Here is a 22,819-nt window from a genome sequence, read left to right as displayed (position 1 = left end):
TTTCTTTTTCTGTTTCTTTTTTCTTTTTATAGTTTTTATTTATTTTTGAGACAGAGCATGAGCGGGGGAGGAGCAGAAAGAGAGGGAGACACAGAATCTGAAACAGGCTCCAGGCTCTGAGCTGTCAGCACAGAGCCCGACGGGGGGCTCGAACCCACAAACTGTGCAATCATGACCTGAGCTGAAGTTGGACGCCCAACCTCATGAGCCACCCAGGCGCCCCTTCATGTACATTTTCTTAAAAAATGTTTATTTTGAGAAAGAGAGAGACAGAGCATGAGCAGGGGAGGGGCAGAGAGACGGGAGACTCAGAATTGGAAACAGGCTCCAGCCTGTGAGCTGTCAGCACNCAGGTAATTTTATCCCTATTTCCAAATGACAACTACTGTATCATCCAGAACACCCAAATGGTGTAATTAGGGAAGTTATACCCACTATTCATGTACATTTTCTTTTTCTGTTTCTTTTTTCTTTTTATAGTTTTTATTTATTTTTGAGACAGAGCATGAGCGGGGGAGGAGCAGAAAGAGAGGGAGACACAGAATCTGAAACAGGCTCCAGGCTCTGAGCTGTCAGCACAGAGCCCGACGGGGGGCTCGAACCCACAAACTGTGCAATCATGACCTGAGCTGAAGTTGGACGCCCAACCTCATGAGCCACCCAGGCGCCCCTTCATGTACATTTTCTTAAAAAATGTTTATTTTGAGAAAGAGAGACAGAGCATGAGCAGGGGAGGGGCAGAGAGACGGGAGACTCAGAATTGGAAACAGGCTCCAGCCTGTGAGCTGTCAGCACAGAGCCTGACACAGGACTCGAACTCACAAACCTTGAGATCGTGACCCGAGCAGATGCTTAACCAACTGAGCCACCTACGTGCCCCAATCATGAACATTTTATATTAAATATTTGTTGCCTGTTACATCTGCTACTCTTCCTCTTTTTCTTAGTTGTAAGGTCTGTGTTTTTCTAACCCTGAACACTCAGCGCTGGCTTCTCCTGCAGCCACACAGAAGTCTGGATTAAAATCAGATCAGGACAGAGGTGCCTGGGTGGCTCAATCAGTTAAGTGTCTGACTCCTGACTTTGGCTTAGGTCATGATCTCACAGTTCGTAAGTTCAAGCCCCATGTCAGGCTCTGTGCTGTGAGGAACCTACTTGGGACTCTCTTTCCTTCTCTCTCTGTCCCACACCCATTCGTGCGCTCTCTCTCAAGTAAGTGAAAAAAATTTAAAAATCAGATCAGGACAGAAACAACTGACAACCAGGAAAAGGGAGCAGACACGCATAACTGGAAGCCCACGAGTCTCCTTCTTTCTAGACTAAGTATCTAGTGCTTTCTACTTTTCCTCATAGAGTAGCAACTACATTAATATGGATTTGAGTAAACCGGAAACAGAACCATCTTAAACTACAATTTACGCTGACACTAGTATGCGATTTATTCAATTTACAAACATCTAGTTAAACAGTATATAATCATGTACTTGCGGATTTTAGAGATACCTTTATATTTAACGTAACTCCAGGAGACAGTTCTTCAGGAAATGTTAAAGAAAATGTTTCTCTGCCAGAGAGGCCCAAGGAATCTGCATTTTCTCCCGGCAGGAACTGAAGCGGGGCTATGCCAATTCCAATCAAGTGGTCTTTGTGAATTTTTTCGTAACTTTCAGCCAAAACAGCTTTCACACCCTGTAACAAACGTGCATTTTATTTCTTACAATCATCTCTTGAACGCTGCTTTCTTGGAGCATTTGAAAGGGGAAAAATTCTACCCACAGCTTTTCTATGAAACTTTTTAAACTGAACACTGCATACCAAGGGTCAGTGACGTATCAAAGTATTTATAGATTTTCTGTATTTTTAAGTAGCTCCCTAACTTCTACCCGCCCCTCTGCCGCTCTAGGGCTGAGCCTGGCCAGCGCCGACTAGAGCCAGAGCCCTGCGGGGGGCAGCTGCGGGAACCGAGGCAGGGCTCGGGAGGGTCCGTGTGATCCTGGCAGACCCCGCGTGTGTGCTCACCAGCACTGGCTCCTGAACGGCCCTGAGAACACAGGGGCACACGGGGACGCCCCACAGCAACACGGAAACCAGGTGCATGAATTCTGAACATATTCAGAAGTTACAAGTAAGTGACCATGTTGAAACGACAGAAATCATCAAGTGAATTTACACAGTGACACGGATAAGGCTTGAGTCCACTTAGAACATAGGCTTTGGAGAAAATCAGCCAGACCGGCTCTAGATCCAAGTTTCCCGACCTTTCCTCCGCTGCCCTCCTAAGGAGCTCCTCACGGACACTCTTCCCGGCCCTGGCTTCCTCCTCGCTGCCCTCCCACAACTTCAACAGCACAGTCACAGCCTGGGTATCTGCTTAAGAACTATGTGTACACCGGTGCTTTCTACACAGAAGGAGTACGAGTCCCACCCGCCCCACCCCCCGTCGAGAGTGGGTGTCCTGGACTGAGGGGCACTGGCACAGGGCCGGGGACACCGGGCACACAGCGTCGGAAACGGGCAGTACATGACATGAAATGAAGTGCTTCTCCTTCTTTGGGAAAACTGGCCTCAGAGAGAACACGTGCAGGTTCAGACAGGAGGGCCTCTCCCAAGGGTTCCAAGCATCTGTGCGAAGGCCCAACAACCGACAAAACCCAGCCCACACCCCCAGCTTGTAATCAGTGTTTCGATCTGTAACCAAAGAGACAGCCTTCGATCAAATATGAGGAAAGGCTCCAACATAAAAAACAAAGACAAAGGATTTCCGAAAAAAGGGAACCTGCACCTATAATTAATATTCATTAACAGTTATAACTGTTGTCTCAAAGATGAGAGAATTGGGCTTATTCCTACAAATAGGAATATTCACATTTTAAGGGGGGAGATTAAAGACTCAGGAAGAATGAAGTGTGCGTGACCATGACAGCTAACAGGGATGTCCTGACTGCCTCTGTGAGCGAGAGTCAGGCAGAAAGGACCTGTCCCGGCCATGCTCTCCAGCGGCCCCGCATCTGCACTTCGCCAGAGACACAGGGGCACGAGCGATGCCAGCCAGGCACTGTCATCTCCTCCTGGTAAAACCGGGCCAACTGGCCCGCTGTCTGAGTCTGTGAGCCCCTGAAAGGAAAATTAAATGGAAAGGGGGCCCGTAAACTGGCAGTAGGCACAAATAACCCACCACAGACCCCAGTTTCAGACCAGATCCCCTCCCCCCACAACACGGATGTCCTCAGGGAGACCGACACAGGAGCAGTACGATGCAACCAGGAAGTTCAAAATGGTTATTGACAAAAACCCCACAAATACGAGATCCAAATAAGCATAAGAAATTCAAATGAGCAAAATAAATTTTGGTAGTATGTTAATGATAAAAGGGAACATTTGAAACTCAAGTTTGAGGAAATATCATTTAAGGGGCGCCTGGGTGGCTCAGTCAGTTAAGCATCCAACTTTAGCTCAGGTCATGCATGATCTCAGGGTTCGTGGGTTCAAGCCCCGCGTCGGGCTCTGTGCTGACGGTGCGGAGCCTGCTTGGGGCCCTCCCTCTCTCTGTCCCTCCCCGACTTGCACTCTGTCTCCAAAAATAAACAAACTTAAAAGAAAAAAAAAAAAGATAAAAGTTAACAATCAATACCAGCAAATACGGTCCTTTGGNCCTCTCTCTGTCCCTCCCCGACTTGCACTCTGTCTCCAAAAATAAATAAACTTAAAAGAAAAAAAAAAAAAAGATAAAAGTTAAGAATCAATACCAGCAAATACGGTCCTTTGGCAGCCCAGTCTCTTGAATTTCCTGAACCGTATTTCTTTCCTGCTAAAATAATCAGTGGGACACCTTCCTTCTGGTAGAGTTCTGCCGCCTCAAACACATCGAGCTGTTTAAAACAAACACAAAAACCTTTAACAGAGATGTGGATCTGGTCAGCAAACAAGTGCCTAAATGCTTTGTAAACGTCCTTACCGTCTGTCCTGATGGAAAATGAACTGTTTTGGGAGCTGGTTTTCCAATGAACTTATTGAACAGCTTGATGTTTGCAAAAGTGCCTCTCGTCATGACCGCGTCATTGCCCCTCCGGGCTCCGTAGGAGTTGAACTCACGAGGAGTAAGGCTGCAAGAGAGTCGTGGGGCTGGTTTCATTTCAGTTGGAAAATAATCACACGTTACTCAATGATAAAACTTACTCAAAAACACTTCTTTTATGATGGAAAACTTCAAGTGTGTACAAAAGTAGAGAAAACACAACGCTGAACACCCAGCTGCCCATCGTCACAAAACTACCACCCTCCTTTCCTCTATATTCATCCCCTAGATGATTATTTTGAAGCAAACTCACATATTTTAATGCAATATATATCTGTTTCTCTAAAATATATGAACTCTTAAAAAATATCTCAATACCAAAAAAATACCACAATTTCTTGATATAAATCAGATAGCCAGTCAATATTCCAAATGCCTCTAAATCTGGAATCAACCATTTCTCCAAAAAGCACCGGTCACTTGTATAGGTTTCCCTGGTGAGAACAGAGCCACTCCTATGAAACCTTCCTCCATAGAAATGGGGTAAAGAGAAAATGATCCACCTCTTTCCAGAAATTCACATCGTGCTACTCTGCTTTTCCCAAGGACCTACGTGACATGTGGATAGTAACAGTCTTTTCCCATAAAAGCAAACACCGTAAGACTTCTTTCGCTCAGAGAAAACTGGTACTAACAACGCTGGTCCTTCATAAAAGCAAAGTGCAAGGCAAGCTTGCAGACAGCGGGGAGGGGCATCAGACACTGTAACCTGGGTGCTGGGGTGCTCACTGCTGCTGGAATGGTCACAACACTCGTGACCTTCTAGGGACAAGAAACGACTGCGTATAAGTAACAATCAGTAACCGACTTTTAGGAGTCTCTAATCTGGACTCTTTCGTAAAGGCAATACATTTGTAAACTTGTACATTTAAACTTCTTACTTCAAAGCAGAGAAGATGAAACAACCCTAACTGATAAGAACTACTGGATTAAAGGCATTGAGAAATTCTTATCAAAAATTATAAAACACATGAAAGTTACACATTTGAGAAGAGTGGAGACTTTTTTTAAGGCCGATGCTATGTCACAATTACGACCAAGATAAAAATCACGACCAAAAACATTTAAAAACTTATTTTGTTTCACATCACTATAAATAAAAGCCATCCGGGGGCGCCTGGGTGGCTCAGTCGGTTAAGCGTCTGACTTTGGCTCAGGTCATGATCTCACAGTTCGTGGGTTTGAGCCCCGTGTCGGGATCTGTGCTGACAGCTCGGAGCCTAGAGCTGCTTCAGATTCTGTGTCTCCCTCTCTCTCTGACCCTCCCCTGCTCACGCTGTCTCTCTACCTCTCTCTCTCAGAAATAAATAAAACATTACAAAAATAAAATAAAAAAATAAAAGCCATGTGTGTGACAAACAGATTCACTTTGATCAAGTTATATCAAATGGAATTAGCAACTCCTACCGAAAAGCGGATTTTTAAAATTATTTTTATCTTTTTTTAATTGGGAGGGACAGAAGGAGAGGGAGGGAGAGAGAATCCCAAGCAGGCTCCCTGCTTAGCGCAGAGCCCAACACAGGGGCTCAGTCTCACAACTGTGAGATCATGACCTGAGCCGAAACCAAGAGTCAGATGCTCAACTGACTGAGGCACCCAGGCGCCCCCAAAGAAAGTGTTTTAATTCATACCAAACCTACCGTTAACCAGAAAAAAATTCAAACACAAATTTCAAAAGCTTTGTTGAAAAAATTCAAATACATCAGGGTGCCTGGGTGGCTCAGTCTGTTAAGCATCCGACTTTGACTCGGGTCATGATCTCACGGTTCGTGGGTTCGAGCCCCACGTCGGGCTCTGTGCTGACAGCTCAGAGCCTGGAGCTGCTTCAGATTCTGTGTCTCCCTCTCCCTCTGACCCTCCCCTGTTCATGCTGTCTATCTCTCTAAAAAATAAATAAAAAAACATTTAAAAAAAAAGAAAAAAAAATTCAAACACAAATTTCAAAACAGCACTGGAGAGATTATAGTAGGGGCTATGTAGCATCATTCCACATCCCACCAAGCTATACAGCACTGACTTTTACAAGATACTTTGATGAAAAGTCGTCACTTGAACAGCTCAGGTATCTAAAGCTAATCAGGCAGCAGCACAGAAAATTCTGCCCTTACCGAAATTTTGTCTCTGGTGTCTAAACCATTCTTGGTAAGACAGTGACACCGTATTATTAATCATGCAGAAAGGAAATAAAACTTTTCTTGGTTTAGATTTCTCTCTCCTAAATCAGTGATGTGTACATCTGCTTTTATTAAAAATAAAAGCTCAAGGAGCAGAAATTCCTTGTCTTTTGATCGGACACAGACCAAGCCTAGCCTCACATGCACATTTGAGTCCACAAAACACGCACTTAAAAATTCTGCACTCCAGCAATGGGAGGGGGTTTCAACCAAACCATCAGGCTTTGTGTGGTCCGTCAAAACAAGCTGACTGTTTCGCAAAGTAACCATGAAAAAAAAATCTTGCTTCCAATCGAGTATTCATTCAGATTACAAGGGCTTAACTTAAAACAACAGTTTCCACCTCTAAAGTCAGAAGCAAGAACAGGTACAAGGCGTGCGCCCAGTTACCGCTCAAGTCCGATACAGTGACAAGACACCACCTGTGGTGACGCCTGTGCAGCTGGGCCCTGGACAACAGGGGGATGGGAGGCCAACACGCACACAGTCAAGTCTGACTCCCCAAAACTTAACACCTTTCTGTTGACCAGAAACCTTACCCGTAACAGAAAGTCGACGAACACCTGTTCTGTGCTGGATGCTTTACTATCCACATTCTTACAAGGCAGCTAGAGAACAGGAAATGCTACTGAGAGCATAACAACCAAGAAAAATAGCCTTACGGTGCTGTTTATTTATCGGAGTTGTTCAAGAGTCAACTGTGTTTACCGGGCAAAGGAATGGGCCCAGTAAATAAGCAGCATGTCATCAGCGAGGGGGCTGAGCGCACGCCCCCGGCTGCACACCTACCCTCTGTGGGTCAAGTACTTGGCCGCCGAGCTGCTCCTGGCGATGCTGCCAGCAGGCGAGATGTGATCTGTCGTCACGCAGTCTCCCAGATACAGGAGGGCGTGGGCATTTTCAATAGGCTGGATGGCAACGGGCTCTTTGGTCTAAAAGGTGAGAACAGTTAAAGGCATTTACTCCTGATGAGGTCTTACAGCTCCAAGCAGCCCTGGGAAGATCCAGTAGTAAAACCGTACTTACAAGCTTATCAAAAAATGAAGGACATCTGATATAAGTAGATTTTAAGTCCCACGGAAACAAAACTGAGTCCGGTGCTTCTAAGGAATTCCACCGCTTATTTCCCATCTGTGAATTTGTTTTTGGTTGGCGAACAAAAAGGAAAGATAAAATGGAGTCACAAGAAAGAGGCNAAAAAACCAAAAAAAAAAAAAAAAAAAAAAAAGTCTTACTCATTTGGAAAGGAAGCTAAGATAGGGCATTCTATAAAATTAAGACGTTTTTGGACAGAATGAATAAAGATTTGCTCATCAAATTCCAGCACGGTAGACTTTCATGAATACCCGAAGATTAAGTTTTAATATAAACTGGACATAAAATAGTTCATAGAATCCAAACAAAGGCAGAGAATTTAGAAAGGGCTGTATGTGCAGCTAAAGAGAGGCTGTGGTGGGTGTGCTGCTGGTCTTTAATGTTTTTATGTTTTAATTTTTTTTTGAGAGAGAGAGATAGAGACAGAGCATGAGCAGGAGAGGGTCAGAGAGAGAGGGAGACACAGAATCTGAAGCAGCTCCAGGCTCTGAGCCGTCAGCACACAGCCCAACACAGGGCTCAAACCCACGAACTGTGAGATCATGACCTGTGCCGAAGTCGGGCGCTTAACCAACTGAGCCCCCGCAGGCGGCCCACTGCTGCTGGTCTTTAAGATCATCATCATAGGGGCACGGGGTGGAGGGAGGGGGGCAGAGTCCATTAAGCATCCAACTTCAGCTCAGGTCATGATCTCACAGCATGTGGGTTCAAGGGCTCTGAGTGGGACTCTGTGCTGACAGTGTGGAGCCTGCTTGGGATTCTCTCTCTCTCTCTCTCTCTCTCTCTCTCTCTCTGCCCCTTCCTCATTCTCACATGTTCTCCCTCTCCAAAATTAAAAATGAAAACTGTATGTTCAAAATAATGTAATTTTTAATTTTTAAAAAATATTCATTTCAGAGAGAGCGCACAACTGAGTGAGTGAGGAGACAGGGAGGGGAAGGAGCGGAGAGAAAGAGAGAGAGACACACACACACACACACACACACAGAGAGAGAGAGACTCCCAAGCAGGCTCCTTGTTGACAGTGCGGAGCCCTACGCAGGGCTTGAACCCACGACTGTGAGATCATGACCTGAGTGGAAACCAAGACTTGGATGCTCAACCGAGTGAGCCACCCAGGTGTCTTGTATTTTAATTAAATTCAGAAAGACAAATGAAATAAAGAAGCACTGCTACTTATTGAACTATTTAAGAAACAGATGAACCTCTTACCTCTATTTTCTCTTTCAGTGTTTTAAACATGGGCAGTATAACACGCTCTTCCTCCATCTGATGAACTTCCTCTCGACTGGGCCAAACATCCCGCAGGTAAATGTTCCTGCCGGTAGTGTCAGTCCCTGGTGAAAAAAATTATAGTATGAAATTTGGTATAAAAGGCAATTTCCTCAAGGTGTTCATATCTTCTCAGAGGTCTATCACAGAAACCAAGTAAATTATTCAACACCAGAGTGGTTCAGACCTAAGCAGCTAAAAAAAACTAATGACTCGCACATTTTATTTTTTATTTATTTTAATTTTTTTAAAGTAAACGCCATGCTCAACGTGGGGCATGAACCCACAACCCCGAGATCAAGAGTTGCACGCCCTACCCACTGAGCCAGCCGAATGCCCCTACTTCCACGTTTTATAATCTTCATACAAGTACAGAAATGAATAGCTGCATGATAAGATTTCCTGAAATAATTCAAAGAGTGGATGGTCTAAGGAGCATTTCAGAAATACAACTCTTGAAGAAAAAGGTGTAAAGGAAAAAAGATACCTAAGGGCTCCGTCTGGAAATCTATATTCACCGTGCCGGCGATGGCATACGCCACGACTAGGGGTGGCGAGGCGAGGTAATTGGCCCGCACACAGTCACAAAGCCGGCCTTCGAAATGTCTGTTCCCAGATAAAACTCCACAAGTGACCAAATCACCCTGAAAAAGAGATGTATGTAAACAAAGATATATTCAACTCAAGAGATGACACAGACTAGATAATCTACGTATAGAAGCAATCGCAAATACCGTATGTGTGAGGACAAGACAACCAGAAAACACATTACTACGATCGTTATGCACAGAAGCACCACGTCCTGGAAATGAACTAAAATAATCGGTTACGTTAAAAGGGATTATTTCAAGGATCTAAAAATGGTTTTTTCCATCATTTTAAGATTGACTCTTCCCAAGAGAGGCAAAGACCACAGAAATATAAATACATCAATACATATATTTTATTTAAAAAGAGTTAGTTATGAAAACCCCTCTTGAGGTCTTACAGATCCACAGACAATTTTACCTGCTTTATTGCATTTAAAACTGCTTCTGATAAGGGCGCTGTATTTCCCACACACGTTGAACATCCATAGCCAACTATTTCAAATCTGCATTTCAAAAAATAAATGTTATTGAAGAGAACATTCCAACACTCGTACAGAAAGCACAGGTCTCATCCTTCATCTCCATCACTGTAATGAGATCACCTGAGAGAATGTTCCTGACTCTCCGACTAACCTGTGTCTACGACTGTTTCTCAGCTTCCCAGCAATCCAACCTGATCTCAGACATGCCGTCTGCACTGGACGCGCGAACCCTGATACTTACAGCATTCCCAAGATTTGATGACCTAAATCCAACACAAAACCTGCACACGGCACAAGACAAATATCCAAATACACCTGTTAGGCCTCTAAGATGACCATTCAAAGAACTGATACTGGACTTCCATCCAAAGTACTAAGAGGACCTGGCTATAGGGGTGCGGCGAAGGCCCCGGAAGGGACATGGTAAGGGGAACTCCCAAACAGTAAACTGCTTAAATTCTCAACCAACCAAACCCAAAGACAGTCCCTGACAAAAATCCTGAGATGACAGAACTTAAAAAATTACCAGTAAAACTGTCAAAATTACTTTCAGCGGCTCTTCTAAAAGCAACTCATTTTTAAAGTTATCACTCTTGCAAAGGAGCTGATGATCTCTGTTCCAAAGCACACACTGAAGACACAGCTGGCTTCCATGATTTTTTCTGAGTAGGTAAGAAATGAAGGAGTTCTCCTCTACGAAGTCCGGGACAACCGAACCTATGCTTCACAGATCCAATAACCTCACAAAATGTCAACTAAGACAATTTACCCGTTAATAATGCACCCTGTGAGAGTTCACTTTCTGAAAACGGACGTGCACGATACAGAAATTATGCACACTCGGTGCCATGCCTCAAACCACCTCTCACTGTTACGTGGCCTCACATTTGTCTTTCCATCTTTAAACCAGCTAGAGACCACACCTCCGACCTCCTGGCAGCCAATACACTGCCGTGTTCCTGGAATCTGCCCAGTAAATTTGCGTGGAGGGAGAAGGCATCCAATCGGCAAGCTAACAAGTAGAACAAAGCATGTTTTTTCTATCTTCTCTTTGCATATGAAAGGTTCTAATAAGCGGCTCCAATCACTGCTGAACACAAGGTCAGTATAAATAGCAGACGGTCACTTACCCAAGCTTACTAAGATATGGTAATACTCCACTCGAACTGAGGTAATGCGTGACCATCCCACTGCCTGGAGACAAACTTGTTCGTATGTACGGGTTAACACGCAGGCCAGCGTCTACAGCCTTTTTAGCCAGAAGACCTGCACAGTAAATAACACTGTATCAGGGCAGCGCCCATCAGGTGGACCTCCAATTCGTGTAAGGGTCAAAGTCCAAATTCATGAATTCACTGCCATTATTGTGCCCACCTTATTCTATTGGTTTGTTTCTATTTCTATTTTACTCTATTTGGTTTATTAAAACAAATAAAAAGTTAGCCTTTACGCTGTAAATTATTAAGGTACAACCTGATATCACACATCCTACACACACACACGGAAAAAAAGGACATATAATTAATGATACACACAGGTAACACACACCACTAGCTGAACCATTTATTTTTATTTTCTACTAACTGAGCCATTTTAAATGCCCCATGATAAGTAGCAATTTCACATTTATTATACATGATTCTATAAAATTCATGAGCTGTTTTACATACATACAACTGACTTCATTTACAATCGTCTTTTACTTCCTTTACACTCTCAGTGGAATCTAGCACAGTGCTATGGTAAACTTCTAGTAGATTACCAAGAGATCTGCTAGTTAACTATTCTAAATTAACAGAAGCAGCAGATACAACCTAAAACAGACATGTAAGTAATAATAAAAAGAACTTATCTTCTCTGTAATAAAACTAGTAACATAAATCAAAGTCAGGCTCCTTAAGACCCAATTAAAAACTCAGAAAGTCTCTGGGGCACCTGGGTGGCTCAGTCGGTTAAGTGTCTGACTTTGGCTCAGGTCATGAATTCACAGTTCATGAGTTCAAGCCCCGTGTCAGGCTCTGTGTCGACAGCTCAGAGCCTGAAGCCTGCTTCAGATTCTGTGTCTCCCCCTCTCTCTGCTCCTCCTCAGCTCATGCTCTCTCAAAAAATAAATGTTAAAAAAATTTTTTTTTTAATCTCAGAAAATCTCTCAATATCAGACACTGATATTCACGCATATCTAAGAAACAAAGTATCACAGGAAAGTAAAAGCTAATTTAGGGAAGAAAACAAATGGCCACCGGCGACAGCCTACCTGCAGTGAGCATGACAGATGGGTTGCAGTTATTGGTACAGCTGATGACCGCAGCGATGACCACAGATCCATGGCACAGCCGGTACTCACTTCCTTCATAATGAATACACACGGTATCGTTCTGCTTTTCAGCTGCAATCTGGAAGCCTTTAAATCCAACCTATACAAATGTGCACATCAATATAAATATTCTGGGTAGGTACAGAAAAAAAAATTGGTAGAAAATACAACAGATCCTTGTCAAATGACATTTAACTTCTGACTAGACATGAGTGGTGCTGAAGGTCTGCGATGCTCAGTAGCTGTAATTCAGCTGAATGAACATGACAGTCATGATGGAGTCTGGTAGTGCTGGTAACTACCTGGGACCCAGCTCTGTCTTTCTCTACTACTTCCCACCTACAGTAACCCTCAAGACATGACACAAGATCTCTGTTAAAATGGTCCTAACAACTTGAGTCCACATGACCCTCTGGGTGCAGATGTGTGTAGAACAGGTGAGACAAGGCTGGCTCCAGCTGGGAACTGCTGAAGCAGGTGTGCGGGAATCCAGCATGCTACTTCATTCCTGCACAAGTGTGACATTTTCCACAATAAAACATCATCAATTAAGAAATTATAAAAAGAGGGGCGCCTGGGGGGCTCAGCTGGTTAAGCATCTGACTTTTTCATTTAGGCTCAGGTCATGATCTCTGTGGGTTTGAACCCCGCGGCAGGCTCTGTGCTGACAGCGAGGAGCCTGCTTGGGATTCCCTCCCTCCCAGCCTCCCTCTCTCTGCTCCTCCCTCCACTGACATGGGAGCTCCCTCAGAATAAACTTAAAAAAAAAAAACAAATTATGAAAAGGCTCTGGAAAGAAAGCCAGATCTAGCTCTTAGAATAGAGAAAGTGTTAAGATTTCAGCCCGCTTTTCAGACAGAAAGTACAAATCCAGAAACTCAAAGAGGTCACATGCCATTTAGTTACATTTACCAGATTTTATAAGTACACAGTACAGAAGTCGAGAAACTGTGTGTCCAAGAGAACTTTCAGTGAGGACGCACACATTCACGATCTGGGCTGTCCAACACTAGACAGCCAGGACTACAGGCGGCTGCTCCGCGCTGGAGACGAGGCAGCCAAGAAACCCCATCCTTCACTCGAAATAACAGAATCAGTGTCTGATCGTCACAGCTCATCAAACGACTGACTCATACGTGAGACTCCGGGGCCAGTGGGGCTGCCGGTGCCGAGGTGCTGGAACACGGTGGCCAAAGAAATTACGGGCCACCAGGGCGGGTCCCTGCCCCTGAGCATGAGACACACAGACAAAGGTGGTGGCGAGGAAACCTGCCTTTTCATTCAAGCAAGCCTGGAAGTCACGCTTCATATCCGCCACGGCAACTCTGTCCTGAGGTCTCTTTGGACCGCTGACGGACGGAACTATGGAATTCAGACTGATCTGGATCACCTAGAAACAAGTGAGAAGAGGAAGATGAGGAATCAGAATCTATTCAGTACAGACTGCAATTCAGCACTACTTTCTGAAGCAGGACGAGTCCATTCACATTTGCGGTAACAGGGACACGCACCTCCAGAAATAAAAAGATTTGAAAACAACTCAATTTATGAGACCGAACAAACATCTGCTAAAGCCACGAGTAGCAGATCAGTACGCAAACCACCCAGCACCCACCAGCCGGTCCACACAGACTACTGTGTACCCTCATCTCTCTCCTTGTCCCAGAGGCCTGACGAGAGAGCAGATGCCTGTGCCGGCTACTGATCTGTTGTCTCCGAGCTCCGCATTCACCCTTCCTCGCTCTGTGACGACTACGGGGGTCAGGAGCCACTGCTCCTTCCTCAGTCTGCTCAACACAGGCTGCTGGAGGGACATGGCGGGACTTCTCTCTTCCTGGTCCCCAGGTGTCTAGCTGCCCAGGCTCCTGCGAGGCCATGCTTTTATTCCTTGGGTTAAAGAATCGTATTTTCTTAAAACCCAAACTCCCAACTAGGTTTCTAGAAGTTTCTCCTGGCATTTCTACCATTTTCCTCTGTCCATTTTATTTGGGTCTAATTTCTCTCAACTAGGTCTTTCACCAAGATTTAACGGCTCTGCTTTGACTGACTGATCTTAACTGCAACACCTGCTTTGCTTATACGTCACTTCACGGATCCAGGGAATCTCGTCTTGACATACTCAGCGAGTTCATCTTGAAACCGATATCCTAAGGGGTTTTAGTTTTATTTCTTAACTCTGGTCAGAGCTTTAATAGGCAAAATTTTTCTTTTTTATCATATGGTGCAAGATTTTTCATTTAATTTTTCTTATTCTTTCCCTTCTTGTCTTTAAAAAAAAAACCATGGCACTACAATAAACAGAGCTTAAAGGGACCAGAAAATGAGGAGCTGACACAGATGCGCTCCCGATCGTCTGTTCTGGCCCTTTACACACCTGTGTGGGCTCGCATGTGCCCCTAACAGTCAGCGCTGTGCCTGGCACACCAGGGTGGGGGCACGGTGCCACACAAAACGGACAGAGTTCCTCTCCTATTACTGGCATTCTGGCGGGGGAGAGAGGCAGACAGGTACAGAAATTAATAGATTTCCGGCAAGGACACACGCTAGGAAGAAAAATAAAGCTCGGCTGAGAAAATGTATGTCCCCAAATCAGCTTAACATTGAGTCAGACCTATGACACACCAAGTGCTCTTAGATGCTTAACACACTCTTAGAAAATGAGCTTTATTAAAATTCAGCCTTCCCTGAAAGTGAATTTTACTTACTTCAATATAAATTTACAAAAGATGAGAAATATTGGCTTAGATGATAAAATACCTTTAACATTTAAGACCACATAACTATATATCCCTTTCATAAATTTTATAATTACAGACATTAACTAGATGCAGGCATCATCAGAACTGGTATTTTCAGAGGATATCTTTGACTCTTATCATAAAGTAGAAAAAAATTAGAGTGATAAATTGAGAATCAATTTTGTATTTAAAAAAAACTACACTTGATAAAATGTAAAACTATGGAGTAAAATCTAAGCAGGCTCATAAATAACATTTACTTGTTAAATAATAATGATAGCTGACATTTACTGAGCACATTCTGGGTCCCTAAAACCATTCTAATGCATTTTTATTTAATCCCTTAAGAATACTTTCTTATTTCAGAGATGAGGAAACTGAGGCAGAAAAGCTAGATAACATGCCCAAGGCTGTCCAGCTGGTAAGTCCCGGAGCCGTACTTCAACCCGGGTGGTTAGGCTGCAGAACACAGACCCTAACGGCGACGAGGGGGCTTCTGCACGCACCTGGGAGTACTCAGGTTCTCCCGAGTTCTTCTGGTCATTTCGAAACAACTTCACAGCTTTAAGGTATGTTTCCATCAACTCGAGTTTGGCTTTGTCAAAACCTAAAATGAAGATTAAGAACAACAAAAAATACAGTAAGAAATTCTGAAATCCTTGGAGGTGCTGAATTCCAATGATGAACAAGAAATAGACATTACACACTACCAAGTACTCAGAACAGATTTCTTTACAAACAACTACCCAATACTGCTCTGAAGAGTAGTAAAAATTTTACTCTTGGTGAAAACTCTACTTTATAAAATACATACCAATCCCCCTTTAAAAGTTATTCAGACAAGATGAGAAATACGAAACGAGGTCTATAAAACTCACAAAAAAAGTTTGCAGAAGATAAATCAATAACACTGAATATGTAAGTTATCACCCACCATGAAGAACATTCATCGCTTTTCCTTAACAAAAAAATATAATAATCAAAATGAAAAAATAAATGTAAGCTAAGAAAAGGTGCACAGAGCAGAAAGACAGATCTAACAGGATCTTCCAGAAATCAAAACCATCCATATGGTTAACAATAAAAGCTCCAATTAAATATTTGGGCAGTTCTCAGTGAGCCTGACTAAAAGTAACTGTGGCCGACTGTGTTTCCCAATGACTGATACAACAGTACACACCCAAGCTGTGTTCTCACAATGTGACAAGGACAACCTCCCATCAAGAGGCAGAAATTGGCCCTTGAGCCTGAGCCACGGGATTCTCGACCGCTGGCTGACGCGCTCTCCCAGGTGAGCCGCCCTTGAAAAGCTAGCACGTAGGAAGCCCAGACGACGGAGAAAGCACACGTGGGAGCTGTGTGGCTGACAGTCCCGGCCAAGCACCTGCTGACGGCCAGACGCGCAGGCCACTGCCAGACGTGCGAGCGAGCGGCGGCCAGGGCTGCAGGCCAGAGCCTCCGGGTTTGCGTGCGAGGCCCGAGACAGCATGGAGCAGAGACAGGCGGAGCCACACGGGATCACTGCTGGTCTGAGCTCTAGGGTGATCTGTCAGCAACGGATCGTTCCTACACAGCTCACATGAACACGGAGGAAGGAGCCATCTCAACCATGTCTCTCAAATGTTCTACCAACCAAATCCAGTTTAGAGAAAGCTCTGCATTCGATAAGAACTGTTCCCTCTGATGTTCCAAGTGACCAAGTGTTCGTTTTGCCATTTGACTTACTGATTTATAAGATCTGCCCTCGAACTGAACAACACTAGAATACATCCCCCCAATATACTTATGAAATGAGGTTAGTTCAGCAAAACCTCTTAAAAGGGAGGCTCTTCTCACACAAAGAGGAGGGCCTTGTGAAACAGGAGCATGTTCTGGTTTTACAGGTACTTTCCAGGTTAAACCGTCAATAGAAGAGGGTCAAACGTCTTGTTAATCAGGTTACAAAAGAAGATTTGGAACCTGTAATCCTAGGCTGCTTTTCACAAAATTATGTGCTTACTCTTCAAATAGCGCTCCGGTCCCCAGCCTCGTGTGGTGGCTCCTCTAGTCCTTTAAGGGGACAACTGCACACACGCACAAGCCTGACTTCCACTAAACTGCAGCCTCCGTCCCTAAGAAAGGATTGGGAGCCATCATTCCTGAAAAAAGTGAGGCGAGGATCGGCAGTTTGAGTAATTCCTTTAAATTACTGTAGATGGGTCACATGGGACTAGGTTCTGAGGACACAACACTCTTTAAACACGTGAAGCAGTTTACTTGAAAGCCACAGTTTCAAAGTAAGATAATTTCCTGAATATTCAATACCCTGCACGAGGTAGTTGTTTACTACAAAATATTTCAGACAGACACACTGGAGACGTGAACACGTTTACCCTAATGATCTTTCATCTTCTTACCTGTATGTTCTAAATGTTCTAATGTCACATTGTCAACAGGGAAAAAGCTGAGGGTAGCACCGTACTCTGGACACATGTTTGCTATTGTAGTCCGATCCACTATAGATAACTGGGAAACTCCACTTCCAAAAAACTCAACAAACTTTCCAGCCACTCCTACTTGCCTGAGGTGCTATGTAAAGGGATACACAGAAACGCACACAAAATTAGTAATGAGAAGACTGGCAAGGATTCTCTGAAAACTGCAAAATCTCATTTTTAACCCCTACCAGTGAAAGTGAATGAAGGAGGTTCTCTGTTGTTCTTATCCAACATCAACTCGTTCTGGGTTTGCAAGTGACCCAGTGTCACTGTCAGGCAGGGTCGGAAGGGCTTACAAGCTGAAAATGGCTAAGACCCACAGGTGCACGTCTCTGAAATGGAGGGGACCTTGGACTTGGTGCACCTGTAGCTAGCAGCCCTCTTTCGTAGCAGCACGTAAACCCGTGGTGCTTCTAAGCGCTGATGGCATCTCACATTTAATGAAACATTGATGCACTGATAAAACTGTGTATTTAAATACAAAAATACGTATTGACCATAAGAATTCTTCAAATTCCAACCCTGGTCCAAATATTTACAGCATCATTAATTATTAGTAAGTTTCATTCTGACAAGATTTCATACGTAGCTTCAAACTTCACTCCACGTCAAGTCATGTTTGTGAGTTATTACCAAACAGCAGCACAGCTCGCCTTCTCTAACTAGGATGCAGCCTCAGCCTGGACGAGGACAGCGCCCAGGGAGGGAACTGGGAAGGACAATGTCAACCCATGAGTGATACTCAGTCCTAACAGTTTAGAGGTGCTAGGAGCCATTTAATCCAGACTCTTTCATACAAGGCGAAGAAGACGTTTCTTTACATTCCTGGTTTCAGTTGTGAGGATCAGAGCAACACAGGGAAGATACACCAAGGTAAATGCTATGTCACAAATTAATGATGTGCCACAATGTAAGTGTGGAAAAACAACGTAGATTCATCCTATAAAAATCACGAATAAAACAGAACCTCAAAACAGAAATAAAATATTTAATAAAACATACATTAAAGATTTAATTTTTATATCAAAACACCAAAATTTAAACACATGTAACACTGTTACAAAAAACAAAGCCAGAGGTGCCTTCATGGCTCAGTTGGTTAAGGGTCCGACCAGCTCAGGTCATGATCTCACAGTTCGTGGGTTCCAGCCCCGCGTCGGACTCTGTGCTGACAGCTCAGAGCCTGGAGCCGCTTCAGATTCTGTGTCTCCCTCTCTCTCTGACCCTCCCCTGCTCGTGCTCTGTCTCTCTCTCTAATATAAACATTAAAAATGAAAATTTCAAAACCAAGATTTATGGATGGACACTTACAAATTACTGTTCACCAGGAAACTCTAGAGTATTAAATGCACGCAGCCAATATTCCTAAAATTCAGATAAGTTTTTATAAAATCCTTTTTAAGTGTTTAAACAGCCAAGAGAAAATCTTGACAGAAAACCTTCTCAGAATGGAAATGGGGACAGTCCTAGGACCGATGTCACAGGCTTGTGAAGACAAACACACAAGAGAACATGTCGAGGGAACGATGGTGCAACACCCTAGACAAAGTGAGGGTCTTGACCTGCTGCTGTGGCTGTGAGGACAGCTGGGAGACCACGGCCAGTTAGGGCCAGAGACCCCAGGACGCGGCAGGAACCACAGCCCTGCTCTCGGGGCCCCGAGCCTCACGCCCACTGAGGCACATGGGTGCCACAATTACCTTTGTGATGCCAAGAACAACATCTATGGACGTGACAAAAGGGTTTGATGAGCCAGTTAGCTCACATCCAACCACCTCTGGTAACGTAAGAGAAACGGGCAGGCCAAGCATAACCGCTTCTGTCTCGATGCCTCCGACCCCTGAAGTGACAAAGACGGACGTTAGCGCAGCACAGTTAGACTGCGGTGTGGGGCACCTAGCGCGCCCAGTGTCTCAGGAGCTGGTGTGACCACAGTGCTCTTCCTGTGCACGTGGACCCAAGTCCTCTCGAAGGAACAACTCTACTCATGTGGTTGAAAAACACTAGTGTTTATCTATTAAATTCAGTAAACATTTCGTATTTATTACGCTAAGTACTGCACTAGGCTCAGGACACAGATATGAGCAGAACCCAGAACTGCCAACCTCAAGAGGTTCTGTCCAATGATGAAGACTTCTCAGCCCGTAAAGAGCGCGTGCACCCCGCCAGAAGGACAGCCTGGGTGAAGCCACGAGGCGTCCAATATGAGCACAGCCTACCCCGGCACAAAACACTCATGTGTAAGGCGTGTGCATGTGAATGGCCGGGCACGGTCATGAAGGACGAGAGCAAGGGCGTAACTGCATCACCTTCACAGAGAACATTCCACCACACTGCTCCGCAAGAGCAGTGCCCGCCAGGCGCTGCCCCTGTCAACCCTCCCCCACACCACGCTGTCCACAGAGGCTAACACTCTTTGTTGCCATGACAGATGGAGAAACAGCCTCGAAGAGGCCATAAAGACCCACTACGTACGCTCTTTTGGAATGTTCCTGAATCCCCCCCTCCCCGCAAATTAAATATATTTAGTGACTTACTTACCCCACCCCAGAATCCCCAATCCATTCACCATGGTTATGTGAGAGTCTGTGCCGACGACACTATCTGGGAAGAGGAGGTCTTTTTCTTCGAAAACCACTCTTGACAAATACTCTAAGTTTACTTGATGAGCCATTCCAGTTCCAGGAGGGATTACAGCCACATTCTTAAAAACTCTTGAACTCCACTATATTATGTTTATATTTTTAAAAAATCCAAGTGTTAGTATATCAATTGGTGTTCACAATCAAAATGTAACACTGACACAAAAAATGTACCAATGCTCAACAGGGTCAGAGTTGACAGCATACACATAAAAACAAATACACAAATACTAACCCTAAACATACTCATTTTGCGAATTATTAAATCAAAATTAAGTCAAAGAAAAATGATCTAGTAAGTCCAAATAAATGGTAGTTTTCTGTGTCCAGGGAACTGGTTCCAAGGACTCTCAGATGCGAAGCGGGAAGGCCCCAGCACCAAGCCTTCCGAGGGCAGTGAATTATAGCCACTTGGGTTTTATCTTGTTCTATACACTGGCGTTTCCAAACAAGATTTAACTTGAAGGAAGAAAACGGTTCTACTCCTATAAAGCATTTAAAAACTACTAGTTTAAAGGATATAAAAAGCATACTCATCAATACTTTATAAATTTAAATATAAAAATTTTCTCAAATCACATGTACCTTGAAAAATTGAAGCCTCTCTCGATTTCTGCCAAATTCTACTTCTTGGTTTTTTAACACTGTTTCAGGTCTAGAAGGAAGAGGAGCCGGCATTACACGGATGTATCACGTAAAAGACTCCCCTTGTCTCTACGTGTTCATTCTCACGGGCGCGCACACCTTACCCCGGGACCAGCGCCGCGCTAGCGGCACTTCTCGGAATCAGGTGTGCTTGCAGCACCAAGTTCTGCGTTAAACCACACGGTGGACAGCTATTCACAGGGGCCTTCCATCCCAGCGTCCCGAACCGTTCTTACTACACATCCCCGTGCAAGCTGGCTNGGGGGGGGGGGTGGGGGGGAGGCCTGTCCTGCAAATACCACGCGCGCTTCCCCTCCCCCCAGCGGGCCCCAGTGCCAGTGCGGCCGGGCAGCAGACCAGCGTGGCACGGCAGTGACCACGGAGCGACGCCACTTCGCGGCATGTGGAACTTTCAGCAAAAACCTTGTATTCAACTCACACAAAATGGAAAGTTCTATTTTATGTAGAAGTGTATGGACTATAAACATGTTATATAAATTACTTAAACTAAGAGAGAAAAATGATCCACCTCCAAACAGTAAGCACTGTGGCACTTTCAGGAAGTTTTATCTAATGGACATTTTAAAAATGATTTCTAGCAACTTTAAGTTACTTTGCCTGCCAGCTAGCGATGGAATGTTAACTAGAGTATCAATACAACTTAAATTATACATATTCTCCAGGGTCCAGACAATTACAGTTGTCAACTTTAAAAAAAACAAAAACAAAAACACGGAATGCCTGAGGAGCTCAGTTGGTTGGGCGTCCAACCTCAACTCAGGTCATGATCTTGGGGTTTGTGAGTTTGAGCCCTGCATCGGGCTCTGTGCTGACAGCTTGGAGTCTGGAGCTGCTTCGGATTCTGCGTCTCCCTCTCTCTCTGACCCGCCCCTGCTCGTGCTGTCTCTCAAAAATGAATAGATAATATTTAAAAAATTAAAAAAAAAAAGAAAAAAAACAAAACAAAAACAGAGGGGCACCTAGTGGTGGCTCAGTCCGTTAAGGGTCTAATTCTTGATCTCACTCAGGTCGTGATCGTGGATTTCATGAGATTGAGCTCTGTGGCAGGCTCTGTGCTGACAGTGCAGAGTCTGCTCAGGATTCTCTCTCTCTCTGCCTCTCCCCTGCTCATGCTATCTCAAAATATTTTTAAACATATAAAGAAAAATAAGTAAAATAAAGCAAAGATTACTTTAATAATTCATTGCTGAGTGATCACTTGAAGCCACAGCACACGTCCATGAGCTTTTTCAGGGTTCAGGGAGCACTGCTTTCTGGAGTCACTCCGATTATTTTATTTTCCACAGTGATTATGTCTACAAAGCATCCCACACTCATTAGCTCAGAGCCTGACTTCAAATTAGGAGGTAGTTTCAAGCGCCAAATGTACACTCTCAACTCTCTGACTGGGTCTGTGATGAACAGCTCCCTGGGACACCAAATGCACAGAAGAGCCAGTGTATTCGCATGGCCAGGGACCACAGTCAGCCCAGCCAAATGCTGTGTAATTTGGACTCAAAACTGAGGGGAAATGTTACAACAGATTGGATTTTTAATTAGAAACAGATCATCTCAGCACTTCGCACCACGACAGTTATAAAAAGGTAATTCAAACAAACGGAAACAAAACACAATGGTGTTTCAATCAGTAAGTCTTCCTTTTCAGGAAACTGATTTCTGTGTAAGAAGAGATGTTAATCGGTGCCTCACCATCAAGACAACCAGGACTGAGTACATAAAACTGTCATAACCTGGTGACAAAAGGACCCACAGGTCATCCTGAATTCTTAGAAAGGAAGAGCACATGAGGTCAGTACTGACTGGAGGCTTCATAAAAACATCAAGCCTCAACTTGCACAACTACGAAAAATTTGAAAGATCCAGTTTACAGACACGTGAATTCATGTGCTATTCTAAATCTTAAATGTGCTGAAATTCAAAACTCTGAAAAAGCAGGTCATTTTTCTTAAATTAAAAAAAAAAATTTTTTTTAAGTAGGCTTCACGCCCAGTGCAGAACCCAATGCAGAGCCTGAACTCATGACCCTGAGATTAAGATCTGAGCTGAGATCCAGAGTCAGACACTTAACCAAGTGAGCCACCCAGGCACCCCATAAATTAAAAAAAATTTGATGACAGTCTCTTGACCATGGGGTAAACAACTTAACTCTTAAAAATAAGAGTAAGACTTTGGACACTTCACAGCATACAAGAATTCAAGTATAGTGTGTACAGAAAAACCTTAAGGAAGGTTCTATTCTTCCTAAGGAACAGCGGTCGGCAACCGTCTTCGGAGACCGCCACCTTACTTAACTT

At 44.1% G+C, this 22,819-nt stretch overlaps 1 protein-coding gene across 1 annotated transcript in view; it reads right to left on the bottom strand.

Annotated features, from left to right (window-relative positions):
* The window catches only part of IREB2 (iron responsive element binding protein 2), a 45,680-nt gene that overhangs the window by 3,208 nt on the left and 19,653 nt on the right, over positions 1-22,819 (bottom strand). The window contains exons 6-21 of the mRNA XM_077774356.1: positions 20,445-20,514; positions 19,759-19,942; positions 18,918-19,057; positions 17,137-17,308; positions 15,247-15,347; positions 13,276-13,392; positions 11,943-12,102; positions 10,819-10,954; positions 9,625-9,709; positions 9,104-9,260; positions 8,557-8,681; positions 7,276-7,380; positions 7,039-7,181; positions 3,956-4,103; positions 3,747-3,869; positions 1,504-1,689 (exon numbers count right to left, since the gene is read on the bottom strand). Coding sequence (XP_077630482.1) covers positions 1,504-1,689; positions 3,747-3,869; positions 3,956-4,103; positions 7,039-7,181; positions 7,276-7,380; positions 8,557-8,681; positions 9,104-9,260; positions 9,625-9,709; positions 10,819-10,954; positions 11,943-12,102; positions 13,276-13,392; positions 15,247-15,347; positions 17,137-17,308; positions 18,918-19,057; positions 19,759-19,942; positions 20,445-20,514 — 2,152 coding nt within the window. The remainder of the gene's footprint in view (positions 1-1,503; positions 1,690-3,746; positions 3,870-3,955; positions 4,104-7,038; positions 7,182-7,275; positions 7,381-8,556; positions 8,682-9,103; positions 9,261-9,624; positions 9,710-10,818; positions 10,955-11,942; positions 12,103-13,275; positions 13,393-15,246; positions 15,348-17,136; positions 17,309-18,917; positions 19,058-19,758; positions 19,943-20,444; positions 20,515-22,819) is intronic.

Source organism: Crocuta crocuta, unplaced genomic scaffold (assembly GCF_008692635.1).
Source record: "Crocuta crocuta isolate KB4526 unplaced genomic scaffold, BGI_CrCroc_1.0 scaffold7, whole genome shotgun sequence".
Taxonomy (NCBI): Eukaryota; Metazoa; Chordata; class Mammalia; order Carnivora; family Hyaenidae; genus Crocuta; species Crocuta crocuta.
This window is presented reverse-complemented; position numbering and strand designations above follow the sequence as displayed.